This window comes from Molossus molossus, unplaced genomic scaffold, assembly GCF_014108415.1.
Source record: "Molossus molossus isolate mMolMol1 unplaced genomic scaffold, mMolMol1.p scaffold_m16_p_10, whole genome shotgun sequence".
Classification (NCBI taxonomy): domain Eukaryota; kingdom Metazoa; phylum Chordata; class Mammalia; order Chiroptera; family Molossidae; genus Molossus; species Molossus molossus.
In genome coordinates this window covers 34,968,762-34,993,262 of record NW_023425345.1, presented here as the reverse complement: position 1 = coordinate 34,993,262, position 24,501 = coordinate 34,968,762, and the positions used below count along the sequence as shown (strand labels likewise).

At 36.6% G+C, this 24,501-nt stretch overlaps 2 protein-coding genes across 2 annotated transcripts in view; one reads left to right on the top strand and one right to left on the bottom strand.

Moving 5' to 3' along the window:
• CFAP94 (cilia and flagella associated protein 94) overlaps positions 1–714 on the top strand; it is a 46,880-nt gene extending 46,166 nt beyond the window's left edge. Inside the window, exon 14 of the mRNA XM_036250748.1 lies at positions 433–714. Within this exon, the coding sequence (XP_036106641.1) occupies positions 433–714 (282 nt within the window). The remainder of the gene's footprint in view (positions 1–432) is intronic.
• Positions 715–901: 187 nt separating this feature from the next.
• The window catches only part of IRAG2 (inositol 1,4,5-triphosphate receptor associated 2), a 35,351-nt gene continuing 11,751 nt past the window's right edge, over positions 902–24,501 (bottom strand). Inside the window, exons 5-20 of the mRNA XM_036250747.1 lie at positions 22,170–22,216; positions 21,997–22,061; positions 21,733–21,840; positions 19,861–19,931; positions 17,640–17,697; positions 16,194–16,257; positions 16,081–16,108; positions 15,672–15,812; positions 10,871–11,005; positions 8,272–8,419; positions 7,370–7,413; positions 5,068–5,130; positions 4,905–4,954; positions 4,535–4,636; positions 2,287–2,394; positions 902–1,415 (exon numbers count right to left, since the gene is read on the bottom strand). Coding sequence (XP_036106640.1) covers positions 1,172–1,415; positions 2,287–2,394; positions 4,535–4,636; positions 4,905–4,954; positions 5,068–5,130; positions 7,370–7,413; positions 8,272–8,419; positions 10,871–11,005; positions 15,672–15,812; positions 16,081–16,108; positions 16,194–16,257; positions 17,640–17,697; positions 19,861–19,931; positions 21,733–21,840; positions 21,997–22,061; positions 22,170–22,216 — 1,476 coding nt within the window. The 3' untranslated portion in view covers positions 902–1,171. The remainder of the gene's footprint in view (positions 1,416–2,286; positions 2,395–4,534; positions 4,637–4,904; positions 4,955–5,067; positions 5,131–7,369; positions 7,414–8,271; positions 8,420–10,870; positions 11,006–15,671; positions 15,813–16,080; positions 16,109–16,193; positions 16,258–17,639; positions 17,698–19,860; positions 19,932–21,732; positions 21,841–21,996; positions 22,062–22,169; positions 22,217–24,501) is intronic.

The window sequence follows — 24,501 nt, the reverse complement described above, 5'->3', positions numbered from 1 at the left end:
TGATGAATGTTTTAGCCTAAAGTAGCCGTCATGTTTATCTTGTTTCTCCCACTACAAAATTAGCTCCTCGAGGACAGTCACTAGTTACTGATTAATGTCGGGTGGATTTTCCTTTGTTGTTGTTACTACATCCCCAGCAACTAGAATAGTATCTGGCAAGTGACAGCCACTCAATAAATATCTGTTGAATGAATTAATATATGTTGATACTCTCCATTAACGCCAACAGTTTAGGGACTGTGTTGAGCCCTTCAAATAATACTCTGCTGCCAAAATACCTAATAAAAGAAGAACGATAGCCCTGGCCGGTTTGGCTCAGTGGTTGGAGTGTCGGCCTGAGGACCAGAGAGTCCTGGGTTCGGTTCCCGCTAGGGGCCAAATAAATAAAGAAAAGAAAAGAACTATGAACACATTTCTCTAATTTTTCTTTAGGTGAGCGAACACCTTACTAAAGAAGAGGAACCTATTGAGAATTCTAATTGGACTCTCTTAATGTTTAGTGGTGACAGAGCACAAATGCTCAAGATTGAAGAAGACAGCGAGAAGTTCTCTGAAACCCTGAAAGAGGACACTGAGTTTCACTCTACTCTCTATCACATGGTTAAGGATTTTGCTTCAAAAGAAGCAATGGAGAAAGTTAGGAGCTCCAACTGCCTGTTTCTTAACTGTGTGTGCCAGATGCTACTCTTAACTAGATTATTCAGCTATTCTTAATCTCTACTGATACATTTTATTCAGTATGAAGAATCAAGCAACTTGGAGAAGAATCAGGTATTTCCTCAATAAAATGTAACAAGTGAATATATTTTAAATAGGTTACTAAAATGATCTAATCAGTATTTTATACTCAAATTTTATTTTATTTTTTGAATGTGGGGTTCTTTTCCTAGGAATACTGGCCCACTGAGATTTAACTTTCACTCTATGAAGTTTTAATGATTCTTTATTTCAATACATTTTTAACAAACAATATATAATATATCTCCTCCTCAAAAAGCTCCTTCAAAGCTCAGGGGGAGGTCATCACAAAAAGAGGGAATTTAAAAATCTTGCAGTCATTCTGAGAACCTCTGGTTTCAGGCTGCCCTTTCCCAGCTAAAAGTTACTAATTCACAAAATTCAGATACTGGAAGTTTAAAAGTCAAGATACACACATTAGGACGTTCGACAGTCACACTGGCGGTGGCCCGTTGTGTCGCAGTCTGGTAAATGGCCACAAGATATGTTCTAGAGACATCCAGGAGTCTCCATCCTGGGTGGGAGCGGCATCCACAGACTTTTGGAAAAATTGGCCTGTGAGGAAGCTTATCAAAGCTGCAAACAGTACAATTAATGCCACAGAAAGCCAGAGTGCCTTATTAGCCTTCCCAACGGAGGTCTTCAGATCTGTTGCCCAGGAAGCTATTGTGTCATAACTATAAGGAAAACACAAATTCAGAGTTTGGTCATCACAGTGATCCGTTACTAGAAGCAGTCCCTTCGCCAACAGTACCAGTCCAGGCTCCGGCCAGCAGTATGCCCAGCACCGCGTCGTGCTGAACTGCATAATGGGATCTGCTGTCTTGGTTTGGGCCACAACCTGCCCCCACCCCCTTATAATTGCTAGAATTAAAGAAATAACGTGTTATGGTGAGAATCTGAAAATTCTGCAATTTAGACATCATTTAACTCCTAACAAATACATATAAGTATTTATCTCATTCTCTCTATCAGGTAAGGCAACATATTCGTACAGTGGAAACAAAAACATTACTTCTTGAATAGAGTAGAATATACGAACATGTCACTTATTTCTCACCATACCTTAGATTCTTGGTGTACTGAAATATAAGCTCGTTTCTTTTAGAAACACCCACCGGAAAAGCTTATTATACTATCATTTAAGTCTTTGAAAATAGTTAACTCTAGGGTAAACACCACACTGAGCATTTGACACATGCTAGTTCATTTAATCACGACAACCCAGCAATAGCAGAGGTTCCAGTATCACCCCTGCTCTATAGATGAAGTAGGTGCTCAAAGCAGAGGAACGCGCCCAGCTCAGAGCTGGGAGTGGAGCCCAGGCCATCTGGCTTCAGGGCCAGGTTCCTAGCACCGAATTCTCCATCCTGTTGTAACTCATAGGTTCAGAAACAACCCTTGTAGACCATACAAAATTTGTTCTTCATCTTCAATTGAACAGTTCCACAGGTCTTTTAGTAAAGTAATTTCATCAAGAGTAACAGTAATTTAGCACTGTTAGCCCTGCCTTGCCTTTCCCCATTCCAGCAAAGGGAGAGAACTTACACTGAGGAGACATCCCATTTAGATGGAGTGTTTCTCTTTTCCGAAAGACTCAGCTTTCTTGTCCTTTCTACCGTTTCTTCTCCAGGTGCTTCGGAGTCATCTTTAGGTCTGTAAAGTATTTTTTTTTAATATTTAAAACTAAGGATAATGTGCTATAATTATAAAATATTTCAACATTTCACCGTATTAATAAAGATGCTCACGAATATTTGTTTTGCTATAGAAAGATACCCAATTCTAAAAGTCAAATCACCAAATTTATATATTGAACCATTTTGTTTTCATGAAGTGGTCTACCACATGGGCTTTATTTTTTTATTTTTATTTTTTTAAAAACATGCATCTGTGGTTTTATTTATTTATTTATTTTTTATCCTCACCTGAGGATATTTTTCCATTTTTTGTACAGATAGAGTGGGAGGGAGAGAGAGGAAGGAGAGAGAGAGAAACATCTACGTGAAGGGACACATCGAGTGGCTGCCACCCGCACGACCAACCAGAGCCGGGGACAAACTGCAACTGAAGTACGTGCCCTTAGCGGGAACCGAACCTGGGTCTCTCCGGACCGCAGGCCGACACTCTAACCGCTGAGCCAAACTGGCCAGGGCTCTACCACATGGGCTTTAATAACCTATCTTAGTTGATTTTACTCTTTTCTCTGTGGGTTTTTCAATCAGTGCTAAATTGGAGTAACAATATCAAAGTGTTATTTCTTCTCTTTCTCTAAAAATCTGAATTTTAAAACTGCTTATGAAAATATTCTCAGTGTAAAACTAGTTAAAATATGCTTTCAGTGATCTGGAAAATAGCTATTGAATTGACTTTATTTTCAATAAAATATTATCTAAAGAGGGATGCCCTTATGTGAGCAAAACTTGTTTCATTATTATGTTCCCTGATGAGTTCAAGCTTATAATACCCTCACAATTGCCAAAGGGAACTGAGCCTCAAAGCTGTTGTTTTAGTAAAAAATTATAGAGAATATATGTGGTGAATTTTAGTTTAGTCTTTAAAGGACACAAGGCCCAAAAGCTAGAATCAATTGCATTCTTGTAAGATTCTCAAGTTTTCAGTCTTTTCTTTACAAAGACTCCTCAGTAAAAATAATACCATGCCAAAAAAAAACACAAATAATATATTGTCATTCTTTAAAGGAAACAATTTGTTCCCACCCCAGATCAGAAAATACCCATTATGGGAACTCTAAAAGAGTTTTCAGTGCAGGCAACAGGCTCCCAGGGTCACTAAACACATACCTAAAGCACAAACAACTTGAAAGGTAGGCACTATGTCTTCCTCCTCTTTCTATCCCTTAGGATTGAGTGTAGTGCCTATTACATAGTAGGCACCCAGTGAACATGTATAACATGAACACAAAATCATTTCATTAAGATCTCCACAGATGAGGAAACTGAGACCAAGTAAGTAAGGTTAGAGCAGTTTGTCCAGTGTCACCCAAGGACTTACAGGCATTTATTCATGCCCCTCCTTCCTGCCGCTTCCTTGTGCTATAGAAGTAGATTGTATTTAACTTGCTAGATATGAAATAGTAGTTTTATGTTTCCCCTAGTCTTCATTTATGTAAAGGGAAAGTATATATAATACACTTATATTACATATGTGCCTGTTTTATATATACATACATGAATGTGCGTGCGTGTGTGTGTGTGTGTGTGTGTGTTTATGTATTTCATGTACTTTTTAAAAGATACACATTTTACTTCTCTGGCTCTTTATTCACCTCCCTCCCTGCTGGCCAAATGTCTGTACAGGAAAAAAAATTATTTTCGCGCCCTGGCCAGTTTGGCTCAGCGGTTGAGTGTCAGCCTGCGGACCAGACAGTCCCGTGTTCAGTTCCCGTTAGGGGCACCTACCACAAAAAAAAAAAAGGAAAAATGTCCTCAGGTGAGGATAAAAAAAAAAAATCCACTTTTGAGGGGGTCAATGGGGGAAAAACGAGGAACATCTGTAATGCATTCAACAATAAAGATTAAAAAAAAATTATTTTCGCAAATCTGGAAAATTCCAAGGTCTTTTCTAACTTAAGACCCCAAACCATGCAGTTCTTAGCACTTCAAGGGTGAATGTATTCACAAATCACTTTTATTTAGTGCTTTTCAGTTTATAAGTCTTCAACCGTGAATTCGCGTTTTGATGATGCAGCATTGATGTCATCGCCAGAGTAACAGTGACCCCCACTGTTCGCCCCGCCCGCATCAGGTCAGCGCACACCCCGCGCTTCACCTACTTCAGCTCACGTTTTTCTTCTTCACCAGCTTCCCAGGAATAGGTGCTGATAAACCGATGTAGTGAGGGACGGTGTTCACTCTGCTTTGACCCCAAAATACGCCTATGTAAAGATGATTATTATATCCACTTGTCAAATCAAATACATCCATCGCCATTTTTAATTTATTTCCCACTACCTAAATCAATATAAAACTCATATGTTCTAATGATTTTCCTTGGCACTCACATAACACTTATTTTATAATAAAGCAATTTCACGATATGTCAATTTTTATAATTATTCTCCTTATATCACTTTTTCAAACATTTGCTTTAGCACAGTTAAAAACAGTTAAGTTCCCCAAGAGCAACCATAGAATTACACTTACCAACTGCTTGACCTCCTACTGAATCGGTCATTGTTTTCCATTCCAGTCACCTTTAAAATTCAGATGTTAAAGAAAGGATAAAATATAAATTTAGTGAAGTTTATATTTTTATTATATGAAAATAAATTTGCTTTTGACTGAGAGCACCTAGAAATGTGCTTACCATGGCTGCATTCCCAATATTTCTGGGTAAAGAAGCAATCGTCACTCTTCGAAGAGATGATGGCTACTCACAGGGGGAAACACATTTAGAAAAGTCTTACTATGTTATCCTTGTATGCTGCACTGATGACATCTTTGTACACACACACCATGCCCTTGACTGCTGCTGAGTTAAACTGTAGACATTTAAAAAAACTTTTTTTCTTTATTGATTTTAGAGAGAGAGGAAGGGAGAGGGAGAAAGAGAGAAACATCTATGAGAGAAAACATCGGTTGGCTGCCTCCTGCATGCCCCCCACTGGGGATCTGGCCCACAACCTGAGCATGTGCCCTGATTGGGAATCGGACCGGCGACCTCTTGGTGCATGGGTCGATGCTCAACCACTGGGCCAAACTGGCAGGGCCTGTAGACATTTTTAAAAGGATTTTCTTAATGACCAACTTGCCTTCCAGAAATATTCTACTCATTTACATTTCACCCTCTCCAACATTGGGTATGATTTTTGCCAGTCAAATAAAGAGTATAAGCTTCCTTGTTTAGGTTTGCATTTATTTGACTTGCAGAACATTCAATACTTTTTCTATGTTGAATAACATCTGTATCTGCTCTGAGAACCACCTGTTTTTTTTTTTATTATTATTATTTTAGAGTGGGAGGGAGAGAGAAACATTGATGTGAAAGGGACACATCGAGTGGCTGCCTCCCGCATGCAAAACCCAACCAGGGCCGGGGACAAACTGAAACTGAGGCCTGTGCCCTTAGCGGGAACCGAACCCAGGTCTCTCTGGACCGCAGGCCGACGCTCTAACCACTGAACCAAACCAGCCAGGGCAATTATTTTTACCCATATTAATTTTGTTCATGATATTTGGGGCCGAAAATTGTTTCATTTTTAATACAGCCAAAGCTGTTCATCTCTTCCCTTCTTTTGCTAGCATTTCTGTTATGCTTAGAAAGGTTTTGCCCTCCTCAAGAGGAGATAAATATATATCTATATTTATAGCTTTTTAAAATTCATTTTTCCATTTAATACATTTAAGGATAAACATATTATTTTAATAAATGGGTGTGTATATATATTGTCCTTGATATTTGCACAGAAAAAATGTTATGTAATTCTTAAAGTTTGAGTAAGTACAACTTCAGGAAATAATAATATTTTAAATGTAGAAAATAAGCTCAAGTTTTATGTGACTCCTTTTTTCATTGTTGTTAATCCTCACCCAAATATATTTTTTCCATTAATTTTTTAGAAAGAGTGAAAGGGAGGGAGAGGAAGAGAGAGAGGGAGGGAGTGAAAGAGAGAGAAACGTCAATGTAGGTGAGAGACATTGATTGGCTGCCTCCCACACACACCCCAACCAGGGCTGGGGATTGAACCTACAACCCAGGTATGTGCCTTGACTGTGAATTGAACCCACAACCCTTTAGTGCAAGGGCCAACACTCTAACCTCTGAGCCACACTGACCAGAGCTGTGAATCCTTTCCTTAAACCATCATCCTAAAATTAATTTCATAGGTTAATTGAGCATCAAAAATATCAAACTGTGGTTCATGAAACCTAGGTTGAAATCATGGTTCTACCACTACATATATCATAACTAATTACTTAACTTCTGTCCTCTCTTTCCTAATGAGTGAAAAAGAGATTTGGGTGGAATGATTTCAGAGTCACTTGCTCAAAAGTACTATTACAAAATTCTGTGCAATCCCGATTTTCAAACTCCCTGATTTTCAGTTAGGCATACCACATCCTGAATTAAAAACTATTTCCAGTCTTATTTGCATTTAAGAGTGAAGAGAGAAATCTGGGACTGCTTTGAAGTTGTCTTTAAAGGGCGAGGGAATGCCTGTCTTTGCCTTTTCCTCTTCCTTGGAATGTGACTCCGTGGAATGGCCAGGACTCGGTGCCTGGGACCAGAGAGGCCATCTTCGACCACAGGTTGGAAGCAAAGGGCTGAGGGGGATGAAGCAGCTGGAGAGGAAAAGGTCCTGGGGGTTTTGTGAAGCTGCTCTACTACTGTTGGATTGCCTGTTTCCAACTCCCATTTACACAAGACACACTGATTTCTACAGCGTCCTTCTCACCACCAGGCAAACTTCATTCATACACCAATACAGCAGGAAATATAAAAGCATACCTGTAAACAAATATACGTACACATATATGCATACATATATACATATATATGAATTAAAATTGTTTTATAAGCTATGTTGCTTCAAATATTTAAAAACCATCTTACCTATAATAGTTGACAGACATTTTTAAGGGAAATCAGTAAGTGAATTATCAATTACCTTGGAATTTAGAGAAGCTGAGCGTTTTTTAACTTGGCAGTCATCTGAAGGAAAAACATTTGCATAATTTAGAAAGTACACTTGTAATTTTTGTCGCTACAATGGTCTTAATTCTTTACAAAGAAAAACAATGGTCAGAAGACTACTGAATATCTGGTTATTGTTTATTTGGTGATTTATAACAATTACCACCTTAACCAATGGAAGAGAGTCCTCTATGTTATTGCATTTGTCTAGAATGCTGACCTAGCACATAGTAGATGCTAAGTGAGTATCTACTGAATAAAAGAACCCAAAATTACAGATAGAAGATTATCAAGTATGGTTATTTTTCTAGACGACGGTACAACAGATCATTAAGAATTCCCAGAAGTTCATAATGCTTATTTTTTTAAAGAAAACTATTATAAGATTTATATAAACTATATTATGATATTTTCTATGGCCTTATATGTGTCCCTACTTTTTGATTCATCAGTCAGCTTTGCTATGCCAGGGTTATTCCTTTCATAAGGAATATAAAACCATTGTTGATGAGAATGGCTCATTAAAATTCATCTGCCTTGCTTTTTGTGTGGAGAAAGAGCCAATTCGAATGTATCCTAAGTAGAACATTAGTGTCAACTCAATGGGATGGATTAAATACATTCTCTGATCTCAGCAATTTAAATTTATTTAATTAATTTCTGATGTGATTATCAAAGAATCTTTGTCTCCCCACCTGTTATCTAACTGACATCCTACTTCTGGCTATATAGATGACAGGAACGAGTTATTGTTTTAATATAACCTTCACCCAAGCATCTTATATTAAAGACATAATGAGAATTAGTAAGAGAGAGAATGAAAGAGGTGAATGTTAGAAAAACACAACTGGTACTATTATCCTAAACTTTGATTACCTTCATCTTCCAGAGGGTTAAAAGACCTTTCATTTTGCAAAAGAACCTGCTTCAGTTCTTCTAACTCAGCGTGCTCTTTGGCATACATTCTCTTCAGGTTTTCTACATGCTGAATCATCACTTCAACAGCTTTACTAACCCGGCTTTCCTAGTAGGAAAAAACCCACAAGTTTATATTGAAAACAGTATTGTTGTACCCAATTAAAAGATGGCCATTAGAAACATGCATTTATCTTCACTCCATCCCCAAATCCCACTAAAATGATAACAAAGGCATTTCTATTAAAAAGAAGAAGAAAAAAGACTGGTATCTATAAGGGCGAATAGGACAGAAGATATAATAGCAATGCGATTGTGGAGGCCTGCTAGAAGGGCTAGTGGTGAATGTCTAAGACATGAAAAGGCCAAACCCTAAAGTGAGCAGTAAGAAAACCCTCGAAGCAACATGGGAAAGCCCTAAAGGATCAGGGTTTAATAGCACCTCTGAAATTAAGCTTCAGGATTGATATGTGAACAGTAGCAAAGGTTGACAATCTATGTAACAAGTGATTAGATCCACAGATGCTCTCTCTTCCTCAAGCCCGCTGAGCAACTGCCCCTCCACCACTCCGGTGAAAACTACAAAGGCTGAATATCTAGAGAGTGAAACAAGAGGGCCTGTGGATTGGGTAGTAACATAACTGATGGTGGTTTATACTGAAATGAAGAGATTTAAGCAAAAGTCTGTATACATACTGAATAATGAGATACATAGCCTTATTCTTCCTTCCAGCTCCCCAACACTGGTAACCAGGCTCATACCCTCAAGGCAAGCAGCTAGATTTTTCTCCGGGGAATCTGACATTCCAAGATTAAAGTCCGAAAACTGCTGACATTGAGAGTACTCCACTGAAACATCCTAGCTTGTGTGATGCTCATGGCCAATAAGAACCCTCCCCACTCAACATACACAGAGCCCTGATCAGCCGCACAGCGGATCATTAGATGTAGAAGGAAAGCCTCTAGCACAAAAGAAAACCAGGAAAATGAAAACTTCAAGGAAAATCACCTGTATCTTCAGAGGGTTACAAATTAGTATTGCATCCATGAAATAAGAATAAGGTATCAGTTCAAAAACATTCTGAGAACAACAACAAACAAGTCTGGAAAATTCAAACATGACAATTTGACAGAGAAGATGGGAGATCATGATGGTGGGTTAAGGAGAAAGTGTGAAACTGATGTTTAACAGAGAGGGAGGGTGAATGATGGGAGGCCCTATGGATCCACATGTGGTTTGTGACAATGAATTTCAAGAGAGCTAGTCAGCACATGGGTGTGATGTTTCCCAGCTATGCAGGTATGAGCAGGTGGAGAGGTAGATTTAAACAGGGTGGTAGATTTTCCAAATGAGTAAAATAAAACAAGAAGGGAATAGTGTGGAGGGGTTCATGCAAGGTAGTGAATATTGTTTTTGACCATGGAATTTAAGCTTGGTCAGGAAAAAGGAGAGGTCAGCAGATGAGAATCAGTGATAAGGGGTAAGGGAACAGAGATCGTTAAAAGAACTAAATATTCATCTTCACAGTGGGATATCAACCGCTATCTAAAACTGAAAATAAATCACGAAGTGAGAGTATATGTATGTTATCTAGAGATAAAGGTGTCAATACAAACCAAATCAAAAGAGTTGAAAGTTATTTTTCTTGAACATGGAAAATAGGATAATAAGCCTTGTAGCACTACTGAACATTTTTAAACGATACGCATATATAACTTTAATAAAAATAAGACAAAGAATAGACAGTGAGAAGATAAAAAAGAAAAAGGATACTAAAAATGTATAACAAATGATCAAACTAAAACTATCACCACAATTGAATTTCTCCTTCTTAGGAAAATATATTTTAACAAGTTTGTTTAGGTGTCGATTTTAAAAATTACAGTCTTCCCACATTTGCCCACAAGAATATTTTGAAATTCTACCTAAGAATAAGTGTGCAAAGATGCATAAACAAGGATATTTATTGTAGTATTGTTTATAATAGCAAAATATCAAGAACATTCCAAAATGATCAAATATAGGGGATTGGTTAAATAATTTATGATCTATTAAGCCAATACCACAAAATAATGACTTGTATGAATTTATATCACATAGAAAGCTATCTATGCTATATATTGAAAGAAAACAAGTCACAAAATCTTTATAATGACTGTCACTGGCTAATGCTATTATGAGAGATTTTCCATTATATTTTTATTTACATATTTTATATTCCATTCTTTGGTATCAAAGAGAGAGGAAGGAAGAGGGAGAGAGAAGTATTGATGTGAGAGAGAAACATCTATCGGCTGCCTCCTGCACACTCCTCCACGGGAGATCGAGCCTACAACCCGGGCATGTGCCCTGACTAGGAATCGAACCAGCAGCCTTTCAGTGCACAGGACAACACCCAACTAACTGAGCCACACTGTACGTTGGCCAGGACTAAACATATGTTTTGTATAATAAAGAAGTGTTTTTTTAAAACTTTTTTCTAGAAATATAATCTATAATCTCAGGAAAAATAATCCTTTTAGTAATTTTGCTGTAGCTAGAGAAATAGAGACAGATTACCTGATTAATGGCTCCCAACATCTCAGCTCTACTGGCCACTCGTGCTGTGCACTGGCTGAGGAACATTATACTGTTCTCCAGCTTCTTCATGGTTTCCTGGGCCTGGTTGTCATCTTCACAGAGAGGTGTTAAAGACTGCGCAGAAAGCAATGTATTAAAAAGTATCCAACTCAAAAGTTCAGCAAGTGATTCTAATACTATGTTGTTAAGTGCAGATGACAGTAAAATTTAAATTTTCTTGATGGAGAATGGAAAGCAGCTGCTAAGACCAATAATGAATGATAATGAACTATTAATACCTTTGTTGACTATCAAGTAAACTTATGCAGGGGCCCACAAAGCCTTTATATCTACTTTTGATCCCTTTCTTCTTCCTTCTCAAATTTGCACCAACCTTATATGTATTTATATTTTTCTTCTACAATACAATGGGATAATTGGTCATGGTAAAGAAATATGCTTATACTAAACAAACTGATGAACAAAATTGACCCAGAGACATAGAGATGGGGTACAGACTGACAAACCTCAGAGGAAGGGGTGTTGTGGGAGGAAGAGATAAACCACAGAATTTATATGCATGTATGCATGACCAATGGGCATAGACAACAAAGCTGGGGATAGGGCGGGGGGATGGGGAGGAGGGTGTCAATGGAGGAAAAAGGAGAAACATTTGTAACAAAAAACAAATTAATAAAAAAATAATTTAAGAAAAACAAATATGCTTATAAATGAGTTGAATATATTATATGAGGGGCATAATTTGGACTTTTAAGAAAAGTAAGGAAAATAGACTGAAATGAGATATGGCTCTGACTACTATACTTGCTCTTCCATTGACAATAAAGTGGGATTGGGCTGATTATGTGGTCTGCCTTCACCTCCTTAGGAATAGTTCTCTCAAATCTGTGCCCTTCATTCAAGATGATGGCCTTCCTTTTGGAGGACCATCCTTCTCTCGGGGGTGGAGACAGAATTAAGGGAACAGCAAGTTTGCAAACAAACAAGCTACTGCTTGTTAGCTGTGTGATCATGAGTAAATTTTAAAGATTTGCCCCAATCTAAAACACCATAAATTTTGTACAGCATTAAGAAAGGAAAAGTTCTACCAATAAAATTGCATCCTAATTCTAGAAAGGTTATAGTGTCATCCTTTCTGATTTACTATTTCCTCGTCTGTCAGAAAAAGACAGTGATATCTCCTTTCCAGGACTACTATAACATGAGAGGAAACAGATGCCAGTTGCTTGCTTGACACACAGTAGGTGTCCAATGAATGGCAGACACTTCTGAAATAGACAGGTATGTAAGTGTAGATAATCAGTTGGAATGACCATTATCAGACACACAGTTTCCTATGGTATTTTAAAAAACCACCTTTATTGGGAAGGAAAGAGCAGATATTAGTTGTTAGCCAATGGAATATGGTTTAACAAAACTGAATCATGAAGAAATAGAAAATGTGAATAAATCAATAACTAGCAAGGAGATTGAAATAGTTATCAAAATCTCCCAACCAAGAAAAGTCCAGTGCCAGGCTTTGCTGGAGAATTCTACCAAACATCTAAAGAATTAACACCAATCCTTCTGAAACTCTTCCAATAAAATTAAAGAGGAGGGAACACTTGCAAGGTAATTCTTTGTAGTCAGTATAACACTGATACCAAAGCCAGACAAAGACACTACAAGAAAATTACAGACCATTATTCTTTATGAATATTTATGAAAAAATTCTCAACAAAATATGAGCAAACTGAATTGAACAGCACATTAAAAGGATTACATACCATGACCAAGTGAGATTTATTCCTGGAATGCAATGTTGTTTCACATATAAAAATCCATTGATGCAGTAAACCACATTAAGAGATTAAAAGATAAAAACTACATTATCATCTAAATTATTGCAGAAAAAAATTTAATAAGATTTAACACCCCTTCATAATAAAAATTATTTAACAAACTAGAAATGGAAGCTATCTTCCTCAATACAATAAAGGCCATAGATAAAAAGCCAACAGCCAACATAATATTCACAGATGAAAGACAAAGTTCTTCCTCTAAGATCAGGAACAAGGCAAAATGCCCACTTTCACTAGTTCTATGTAACTTAGTACTAGAAATCCTTGCCAGAGCAATGAGGCAAGTGAGAGAAAATGCCACACTGGAAAGGAAGAAGTAAAATTATCTCTGACCACAAACAACATTATATATACATGACCCTAAAGATTCCACAAAAGACTTTTAGAACTAATAAATGAATTTAGCAAAATTTCAGGATATAAAATCAACATACAAAAATTTGTTGCATTTCTATACACTAGCAATAGACAATAAAAAAAATGAAATTAAGAAAACAATTCCATTTACAATAGCACAACAGATAATAAAATTCCTAGGAATAAACCTTCCCAAGGAAGTGAAAGATTTGTACACTGAAAACTAAAAAACACTGCTGAAAGAAATTAGAGAATACACAAAAAAAGGGAAAGACATCCTGTGACATGAATTAGAAGACTTTAATTTCTTAAGATGTCCATACTACCCAAATCAATCTACAGATTTAATGAATCCCTATTAAACTCTCAATGGAATGTTTTACCAAAATGGAGAAATTCATCCATAAATTCATATAAAATCTCAAAGGACCCCAAATAGCCAAAACAACTTTTTGTTGTTAATCTTCACCCAAGGATATTTTACGATTGATTTTTAGACAGAATGAAAGGGAGGGAGGGAGAGAGAGAAAAGAGAAAGAGAAACATCGATGTGAGAGAGGTACAGTGACTGGTTGCCTTCTGTACGACTCCAACGGGGGCCAGGGATTGAACCTGCAACCCACATACATGCCCTTGACCAGCAATCAAACCTGTGACGCTTCAGTTCATGGGCTGACACTTTAACCACTGAGCCAAACTGGCCAGGGCACCAATACAACTTTTAAAAAGAAAAACAAAGTTGGAGGATTCACACTTCCTAATTTCAAAACATATTACAAAGCTACAGTAATCAAAACAGTATTGTACTAGCATAAAGACAGATATATAAACCAATGAAACAGAATAGAGTGGCCAGAAATAAATCTATGCATATACCTCCAAATGATCTTTGACAAGAGTACACAATGGGGAACAGATTATCTCTTCAACAAATGATGTTGGAAAAACTGAATATCCACATGCAAAAGAGTGGAGGTGGACTCTCATCTTACATCATATACAAAAATCAACTCAAAATGGAGAAAGGCCTAAATGTAAGACCCTAAACTATGTAACTCCAGAAGAAAACATAGAAGAAAGCTTCATGATGTTGGATTTGGCAGTGATTTCTTGGATATGACACCAAAAGCACAGGCAACAAAAGCAAAAATAGACCAATAGCACTACCTCAAACTTAACAACTTTTTTTGCATCAAAGGACAAGTGAAAAGGCAACCTATGAAACAGGAGAAAGTATTTGCAAGGTACACATCTTATTAAAAATTTGACAAAGGACCTGAATAGACATTTTTTCCCCCAAAGATGATATACAAATGGTCAACAACAAGCACATGAAAAAATGGTCAGCAATTATAATCATCAGGGAAATGCAATTCAAAACCACAGTGAGATACTACCGTATACCCATTAGAATGGCTACTATGAAAAATAAATAAATAACCTGTTGACCAGGATGTGAAGAAACTGGAAACTCTGTGTATTGTTGGTAGGATTATACAATGGTGCAACCACTATGCAGAACGATATGGCTGCTCCTCAGAAGACTTAAAATGAAAACTCTGTAGGATCCAGCAATCCCACTTCTAGATATATTTCCAGAAGAACTGAAAGCAGGGTTCTCAAAGACATTTGTACACCTATGTTCATAGCAGCAATGTTCACAACAACCAAGAGGTAGAAGCAACTCAAATGTTCATCAATAAACAAAATGCGATGTATAAACAGAATATTTTATTCAATCCTAAGAAGGAAGGAAACCCTGTCACATGCTACAGCATGCATAAACTTTGAAGATATTATGCTAAGTGAAATAAGCCAGTTACAAAACGACAGATACTGTATGATTCTGCTTCTATAGGGTAACTAAATTAGTCAAATTCATAGAAATAGAAAGTAGAATGGTGGTTACCAGGGGCTGAGAGGAGGGGAAGGGGGAGTTGTTTAATGGATAGAGTTTCAGTATGCAAAAGTAAAAGGTTCTGAAGACCTGTTTCACAACAATGTAAATATATGTAACACTACTGAACTGTACACTTACAATGGTTAACATGGTCAGTTTTATGTTTTTACCACAATAAAAAATACAGAATATAATTTCTAAATTTTTATTTTCCTTTCCTTAAATTAGCTCTGTTAATTTTCCAACCCATCTCTATATTCACAAAATGGAAGAATAGTAGATGTTATACTGCTATGTACCTTTTTTTTTTTTCAGTTAATTAAATGAAAATAGACTTGATTCTCTTCTTTGAAGCTTAAAATTGGTATTATCTCCGATTGCTCAGTTTTCTGCCTGATTACTTCTCTGTCTGAAATCTATTTGAAGATCCAGGGAGAAGGCAGAGAACTCATATAACTACTTTAAAGGGCATTTATTGTTTTATTGCTTATACTCTCCTATGAGTGAATCGTTTTTATTTTACCCTGATCCTGAATTCTTACCTCCTGTTAATTCACATTGGGGTCAGGCAGGGCTTGATACCTGGTGTTAGTTTCAGTCTTATAAGTAAAGTCATGTGTAATTTGAAAACATTGTTAACAGTATGACCAAATGTACAGTCCCCAAATGTTATAACTCTTACCTCCAACAGCTTCAAACAGTTAGTGATTTCTTTCTTCAAATTTTCTTCTGCCAAGTCACGGGTTCTTTCTTCAAGCTTCACTCTTTTCTCCAAGGTGAACCAATCACATTTAAATGCCAATGATAATCTAAGAAATTCAGCCTGTTGTCAAATTAACATGAGAATGAAGAGAGAAAACTGGATGTAGTCAAGTATCCCAGTTTAATACTGAACTATACTGAGGCATTTCTCTCTCTTTCCAGCAACATAATGTTGACACGCAGAGAGACTTTACCTGCACTTCATCGGTGCCAAGCCAGACAGACACCAACTGTATGACAGCTTGTGCAAAAGCATGAAGTGACTGCAGGCCAGTGAGTCTGCAACACCTTTTTAAAATTAAAGTAAAAAATAAGTACTTTAAACTCACCTCTACCTCCTTCTCATTAGCAGAAGTGCTGTAGGATAAGACAAAGAATTTATTCAAACACAATTCAACAGAAAAGCAAAAAATGTTAGCATGCTATGTGAAGAAGAGCTTACTTGTCACTTTGTTTAAAGTTAACCGTTTTCACAGTGGTTACAGGAAGAGAGGAAACAGCAGCATCTATTGAAAGACAATAAAATATGATTTGGTTAAAGAGACTTAATAGCAACAGCGAAAGGCACATTCAATCAAATTTTATGTCCTCTCTTCACTAAACAAAGGTATTTCATTGAAATATGTCTGAGATGATACCTAGCTAGTAATGCATTTGCTGAAATATAAGATAATGTTATGCTAGGCTACTGGGATCATAATGACCTTAAAATCTTTAGCTCACACTTCAGCATGTGAATGACTAATGTTTGAAACCTTAGGAGGTCTGAGTCAAGGGACAGCCCAATTTTTCTCTTTGCATTTGAATGTTTGCTTGACTTGATCCTGTGGCTAAACATACCTTCCTTTGGTACCCTGGTCCTCCTTCGTAGCAATGTTATAATAGCAGCAACAGCAAGAATAATAGTGATTATAGTAGTAGTAGTATGAATAACAATAGTATAACAATAATAACAACTACAATACTGGTAACAATAACAGCAACCATTTAATCACAGGTTTACTATATGCTAGTCCCACAACGAGGTTCTTTACACACACTAATCAGACTCTTAATGACAACTTTACAAAGAGGAAAAGTAACAACTTCATCAAACCATTTACTAAATAAGAATGATATTAGTTTTCCATACTAGCTAACTTTTACGGGAACTTCTCTGCCAAACACATTTCTAAGTGCTTCAAGCATAACTGAGTCAATCCTCACAGCAAACCTTCTGTGCTGGATACTGTTATTATCTACAGATCACAGACTAGAAAATTGAATCACAGTTTACCTATCACACATAGATATTTGGGGGAACTAAATAAAACTATGTACATAAAGAATTTACCCAAGTATTTAGCATGTAATATATTCTCAATAGAGAGTAGCATTTTTTTTTTTTTTTACTCATCTTTTCCATTTTGCAGAGGAGGAAATTGAGACTCAAGTTAAATAACTTTCCAAAGTCAAAGTTAGAGACTGCTGACTCAGTATAGAGTCTGTGTGACCCCAAAGCCTGAATTTTGCCCACTATTTTCTCCTATTAAAAATGAAATGGGGAAGAAAGCTATTAGCACTCATTCTTTAAATACTGGCTTATTTACTTTTAGATGGAATAATGAAAAAGATCTCAAAGTAGAGCAGAGAATTTACTACCAACATCATCGGTATGGTTCTTAGCTCATAATAGGGCAGTAGTCCTCTGGGGCTTAACAATCAACAGTAACATAAATGTGGCTTTTTGAAAACAATACAAATGGGATCGAGAACCAGTTCTGTTGGCTAATTTTATCTAGAAATGCAGAATTTGTAGATGCCATATCTTTACTCAGAAAGACTTCACCTATAAAAACACCAACAAGGAACAAAAGTTCACGTGGGGTTGGGAGAGAGCCTTCCTTACCTCCTGCAGCACATTCTTTTCTAGGCTCATCTATTGTTTTTGTTTCCTCTTTGGCTTCCTAAAATCATAAAGAGATTTTATTGTTGTACATAGAGTGGATATCCTTTATAACCAATCATTTCCCAGCTTCCTGTTCTCCCCTAACCCTACGTGGTCAAAACCACTGTATAGTATTTGAAGAACTGTACTCAGGGGTTAGAGAAGAAACAGCACTGGCTCCAGGGGGGTTTCCAATCCAGGTGCAATGTGAAGGACAGAAATCTTTGGAAAGCTGCAAAGGTGATAGGATTAGCTGTCAAATAAATGGGATCTAGATAAGCGCTCAGCAGAGGAAGGAGAGAGATACCATGGCCTGAGTAGCATGAAAAATCTCTGCTTGACAAGGAACATGCTGAAGTTTGATGGAGAGGCTCAATAGGCTGGATGAAGAGGTCAGGTGGGGGTGATCTAGGACCATCCCATGCAGTGGGTTGTTGGGGAAGCTGGCAAAATAGCTAAGATTATGCTGTTAGGCTTTTACTTCATATCAATGATCAGCTGTCTTACAAATGTATCTACACAACAAGAATCTCCATAATCAGAGGGCTCTACTGTACTGCCTGGGCAATCTAATGAGGAAGCTGTAGGTATATAATCATTTTATGATAATAATTATTCAACATCCTTAGAAACTTTCCATACAACGTAAGTCTAAGACAAGTTTCCTTGGTAGAGCTATTGATAACCACGTTATGTAATTTTTACAGTTGAAACTAAGACAATAATACAGGTAAAGCACTGGATCATTCTCATCAGCATTTGAATATTCTTAAGTTTTTTGAAGCCTCCCTCAGCCTCATGACCTCTTCCAGCTACAGCATATTCTCCCTCTCCTGCCCTTCATGGCCTTGCTCCTGGGAGGAGTTGTCCATGGTTGCATTTCCAATTCTTTGTCTCCCATTTGTCAACAACAAAACACTCTGCTCCTGTGCCTAACATTCCAAGAAAACTACTTTCTCCAGTCGTCAGTGAACTCCCTACTGGCAAATCCAATGGGTAATTTTCAGCTTTTATTTTACTTGACCTCACTGTAGCATCTGCATCTAAAGCAATCTATTAGCCCCTCTTTGTTGAAGATGTTTCTTGCCTTGGTTTTGCTTTTCCAAAATCTCCCCATCACTGCAGTACTTCCCCCTCAGCCTGCTCTGCTTTGCCTTCAAATATTAGAAAATGGAATCATCAAGAGTTTATCATCAGTGTTCTCTTTCTGACTGCTGAGTCCTTGGGAAATTTCATCCACATACTTGGTTCTTTGCTGATAACTCACAAGTGTGTATCTTCTCCTAAAAGTCCCATTGGTGAGTTTAAGAAAATGGGTATATAGCTATATATAAAAGCTCTTTACAGACTATTGATCTTTCACATCAACCTGAAACTTGATCTTTTTTTTTATTTATTTTTATTTTTTTATCCTCACCCGAGGACATTTTTCCATTTTTTGCACAGATAGAGTGGGAGGGAGGGGGAGAGAGAGAGAGAGAGAGAAACATCGATGTGAAAGGGACACATCGAGTGGCTGCCACCCGCACGACCAACCAGGGCCTGGGACAAATTGCAACCGAGGTACATGCCCTTAGCGGGAACCGAACCTGGGTCTCTCTGGACCGCAGGCGGACGCTCTAACCGCTGAGCCAAACCGGCCAGGGCTGAAACTTGATCTCTTAACTGATCTTATTTTACTCCATAAATTCTACTCTTCTTACTCCTTCCCCCATCTTGTGGTATTCTATTCATACCTCCTCCATGACGTCTTTTGGCCTCTCATCCCAAGCATTTTTCTTTCACATCACTAATCACACTATTTATGGAGTAAATTTATGTTTCTTCCCAAAATTAGAACATTTTAAGATATATATCACTGTTTTATTCAACCTTATTTATTAGTGCTTTCACTTATTTAAGAGTCCTCTATTGATTGATCTTCAGCTTGTTTTCAGTAGACCTTTGATGAATAGATGAGTGAATTAATGACTCTACTGTGTGACCTTGGACAAGTCACAAGGACGTTTTGACATCAATTTCTTTATAAAATATTAGTATAATTAAATAATTTTGACCTCATAATATTTTGAAAGGATAAAATAAGATGGTGCTTTTAAGAGTATTTTGCAAATTTAAAGGGACAGTTCTACCACTGTAATATATCATTACTTTTACTGTTAACAATTGTATATTTTCTTACCAGATTTAACATGGTTTTGTCTTCATTCACAGAGCCTTGGAGTGCAATATTCTCATGGGCTGGACTTGCGTCTATGAGAAGAAAACAAAAACAAAAACAGTGAACAATTGGGGAGCTATAACAAGTAAAGGAGGAAGAAATCGTGAGGGTGGTAATATGGGCAGAATAGTAAGTAGCACAAGCCTTAACTTGTGGGATAAATTACATACTACAAAACTTTAAATGTGTCCATTGATTCAGAATCAAGACTAGAGAAGCCAAGGTTTCCAAGGAAGCTAGCCATGTAAGTTTATTTTAGTAGAAACAAACATCTGTATAAATGGCCTTCAAACAGTCGGGTTTTTAATGTATTTTTAAAGGCTGCTGCTGACTTTTAATCAAACACATTACTAGTATAATTATAGAAACTAGATGAAGAAAGGATGAACAATTAGTAGCTTAGTAGCTTTTTCACAGCCTAACAAACAGGTTTTTTTAAGGCAGATAACAAAAGATATCCTTCTAAAATGTATCTTTTTATAAAATGTCATCAAACTAAGAAGAAATGACTTTTAAATGACGCCATTCCTTTTTGTAATTTCCCTTTATTTTTGGGCACTTTATTTGTATTATAATTTACTTGATAATCATTTTCTTCTTCACATGATCCATTGTGCTGAATTTAGCTCAGTGCAGGCACAAAAGTTAGCAGCTATAGGTAGGTTTTGTTTCTTTCTTTTTAACAAAAAAAATAGTTAAAGAATGTATTATATTTTTTAAACTATTAGGGAAACAAGAACAAAATGGTAACCACTTTCTTCAGAGATACTATAATTTTTTTTACCCTATGGAATTTTATTTTTGTTTTTAAGATACATAATAGATTCATATGGTCCATAAATCTAAAAATGTAAGGTGTTTCAGAGTGAACAATTTCCTTCCGAACATGCCATTCAGACACCAACTTTTCCTCTCCATAGACAATTTTGTTTTTTCTAGCCTTCCAGAGACAATTATGCATACATAAAATCTTTTTCCCCCCACAAATATTTACATGCAAATACATAGTATTTTGTACTTTGGTGTTTTGGGTTTTTTTTTTTTCAAGAAACAATAGTTCTTTGACATCATCCTTCCAAGAAAAAAAGATTCCTTATATATGTTTTATGGATGCATATAAGTATCTCATTACATGGATATGCCAAAAGACATTAACTAGTCTTCTATTAATAGTAAACTTGTTAATGGTATTTTACCACTCAGATAAAAATACAGTAAATAAATTTACACATATTATATTGTATGTGTGTACTTAGATTTATAGAATAAATTTCCCCATTTCAAATTGTTTTATCACTAGATATGTCCATTTAACATTTTGATATATATTGGCAAATTCCCATCCGTAGTATTTATAATCAGTGATGTCTCACTGGGAGTGGTTGAAATTAACTATTTTATTTTCAGAGTCAAGTGGCAGAAAGGATCTAATATGTCGTCTAGTTAATCCTTTTGCCTCCTGAATGGACCATCACTAACTGGTTTATCTTCTAACCTAATAGATTCTAATTAAGGTTCTGGAATTTCCTAAGCAGGTGATTCCACATCTGAGCCATTGTTGAGAGCCCGTTGTGTCCAAGCAATCTTTGCCATAAAGCAACTTTTAAGACCCATTAAAATATATTGTAATTTTGGTTCTATATACAGAATTGAAAAAAGATTGGTCACATCATCATATATAAAGGCAATAGTCATCTCTTGGACTTCTTTTTTCCAGGCTAAGTCTCCAAATTACTTTATAAAATAATGCTACTGAAGACAGTTACTCTACTAGCTTATAGGTCTGCTTAGTGTTTCAGAATGGAAACTATACTCGATCCCTTCAGAGCTTACCTTTGACTTTTATCAGAGCAGAATATGATCTTCTGTCCTTCTCTTTCTCACAGAGTGATTTACAGTCAAGGTCACCAGAAGCCATATTCAAAGTTTCTGATCCAGAATCTATCAACAGGAAGAAAGTAAGAGTATGAATATTATGCAAAAGTATTTGCCTATGTCCTTTTCATTTGCTTACACGTCAGCAGGTCACAGAACATCAAGCTCATGGTTTTAATGCTAACAACACTCTACATTGATATCTTTTCCGAGTCCACTCACCACTTGAAGTTACAGTACTCTCAGTGGATGACGTGTGTCCAGGAGATGAGAGTGTGGAATATTCTCTGCCAAGAGTGGAAGAAATATTTTGGGGAGTCAGGTTCAAAGAAATCTCTTTAAAATTAACTGAATATGCATACAAATTCACACACACATACAACACACAGGCAAACCTGGACTGTGGCAGGCTCTCAGAATACAAGCGTTCAATACCATTTTCCTTAAGAAAAAAAAAAGAAATAAGTTCAACAATTTGACATTTTCCATTCCAGAACGGAGGTTTTAAGCAAACATTTTTATATAATTTTAAGGGAACCTATATTTACTTTGCTCTTTTGGAGAGGATATGGAGATGGGATTGTGCAGAGTACATTGATATGCCTACTTCCTTAAAGCTGTACTTGCAAAAAAAATTCAATTTTAGGTATACTTCCAAGTCTAATATTTAAAGAAAACCTGATAAATTCTTGGGCAAAACAAATTCTAAACTTAAAGGGCAGACAGAGTTTATTTCATAAACTTAAGTCAAGTTTTCTTTAAACAGAACATTCTATGTGGGCATAAAACATTTCTATTTATGGAAATATTACTCAACCTAAAACTTTTGACCTGGTGATTTTAAAAGGGTTCTCAACTTTCTAGCTTAACAAATCATACATTTTAAACTTAATCAAATTCTAAAGATCTGAGGGATTAACTCTAAATCAGCACCTATTATTTGGTGTTCAAAAGAGCTTAACAGGTCCAGCCTGTTTGGCAGGGTTTGAAAATCTCATTTGAACTCCTTAGTGTCCATCACGAGTGCCTAATTTGGGGGTAACTTTGGGATTTTAGGGTTAATTAGTTCACTTATTACATTTAAAAAATTACAATAGAACATAGGTTTTTCTGTAATAAGATTTTCTAATAAGCACATTTTCATTATTATTTGATCTATTTAGGAAAATAAATTATAACTTAATAAAACTCAAACCATTTGCACATATCAGAAACCTGCACACAGATATTACAAAATGAAGACATTTAAGTGTTCCACAATCAAACATAAAACTTATTAACTGCCACAACCAGCGACAGGTTTCAGTGGCGGGATGCTGGGTGTCACGCACAGTACTTAGAATCCATCCACGGTAACACTGACTATAGCCCCCGAAAAGTGAAGGCTTAGCCAGAGTTTGCTGAATATGTAGTTACCCAGTGCAACAGCAGCAGCTTACATCTATCTGTTCAGCACATTCAAATTTCAAAAAGGCCTTTTATGTATCATCTCATTTAATTTCCCAATACCTTATGCAGCAGGTTTTTTTTTTGTTTTTTTGTTTGTATCCTCATCCGAGGACATTTTTCCATTTTTTGTACAGACAGAGTGGGAGGGAAAGAGAGAGAGAGAGAGGGAAACATCGATGTGAAAGGGACACATCGAGTGGCTGCCACCCACACGACCAACCAGGGCCGGGGACAAACTGCAACCAAGGTACATGCCCTTAGCAGGAACCGAACCCGGGTCTCTCCGGACCGCAGGTGGACGCTCTAACCGCTGAGCCAAACCGGCCAGGGCATGCAGCAGGTTTTAACAAGAAAACATTTACCTATTTCAGGTAAGAAAAGGAAAGCCAATGAATAAACTAATTTCCCAGAAATATTCAGAATGGTGGTGTCAGCCTGTAAACCCAGATAGAACTAAATACAGTGTTTTCTTCCCTGTAAACTGTCTCTGAGATACCCTAACCCAGGCTCTTGGAGAGGCAAAGATGTCCCAGTCATTGTCTTAGACGAGCAGATTATTTAAATATAAACTTTTTAAATGTTCACCTCAAATGTTTAGAAAAATGCACAAATTTTGCAAAGCAAGAATGTATACCGAATCCTCTTACACATCAACATTGGGCAGTCCTCTCCCTTTTATTTCATCTCATCTCTGCTTTAAATATCTTTGGGTCAGATTGTAAGTGACGGAAGCCCCTCATGATGTCGGCTGAATTCAATTCAACAACTGTCATCAGAGACCCACTTTGTGCGAGGAACAGTGACAAAGGCTGTAGACACACGAAAACACAGTCCTTGTCCCAGGAGAGCTCGTGGGCCAGTCAGGAAGACAAACACATAAAACAAACACTTCATAAATTACAGGCAGCATTCCACAGAGCAAAGTAACAGAATGGGGTGATATTTGAATTGAATTTTGTAGAGAAATTGTACCTTATACCTTGCAGGTAGTTGAATAATGGTCCTACCCTTAAAATATTTTAATAAGTTATATTTGTATTATATGCTTATTTAACTATATTCCAATATATAATTGAAATAAAGCTATAAAGATACAAAGTAAATATCCTTCAGTTTTACTGAGTATTGTACTTCATAAAAATCAACAAAGATGGATTCCTTCATAAGAAAAAAATTAGGCCTTTTTCACACTCCATAACATATAAAAATCTGTTATTATGTGCAGCTTGAAATAACACTTATTACTGTGCTATAATTAATGTATATTATGTGTAATAA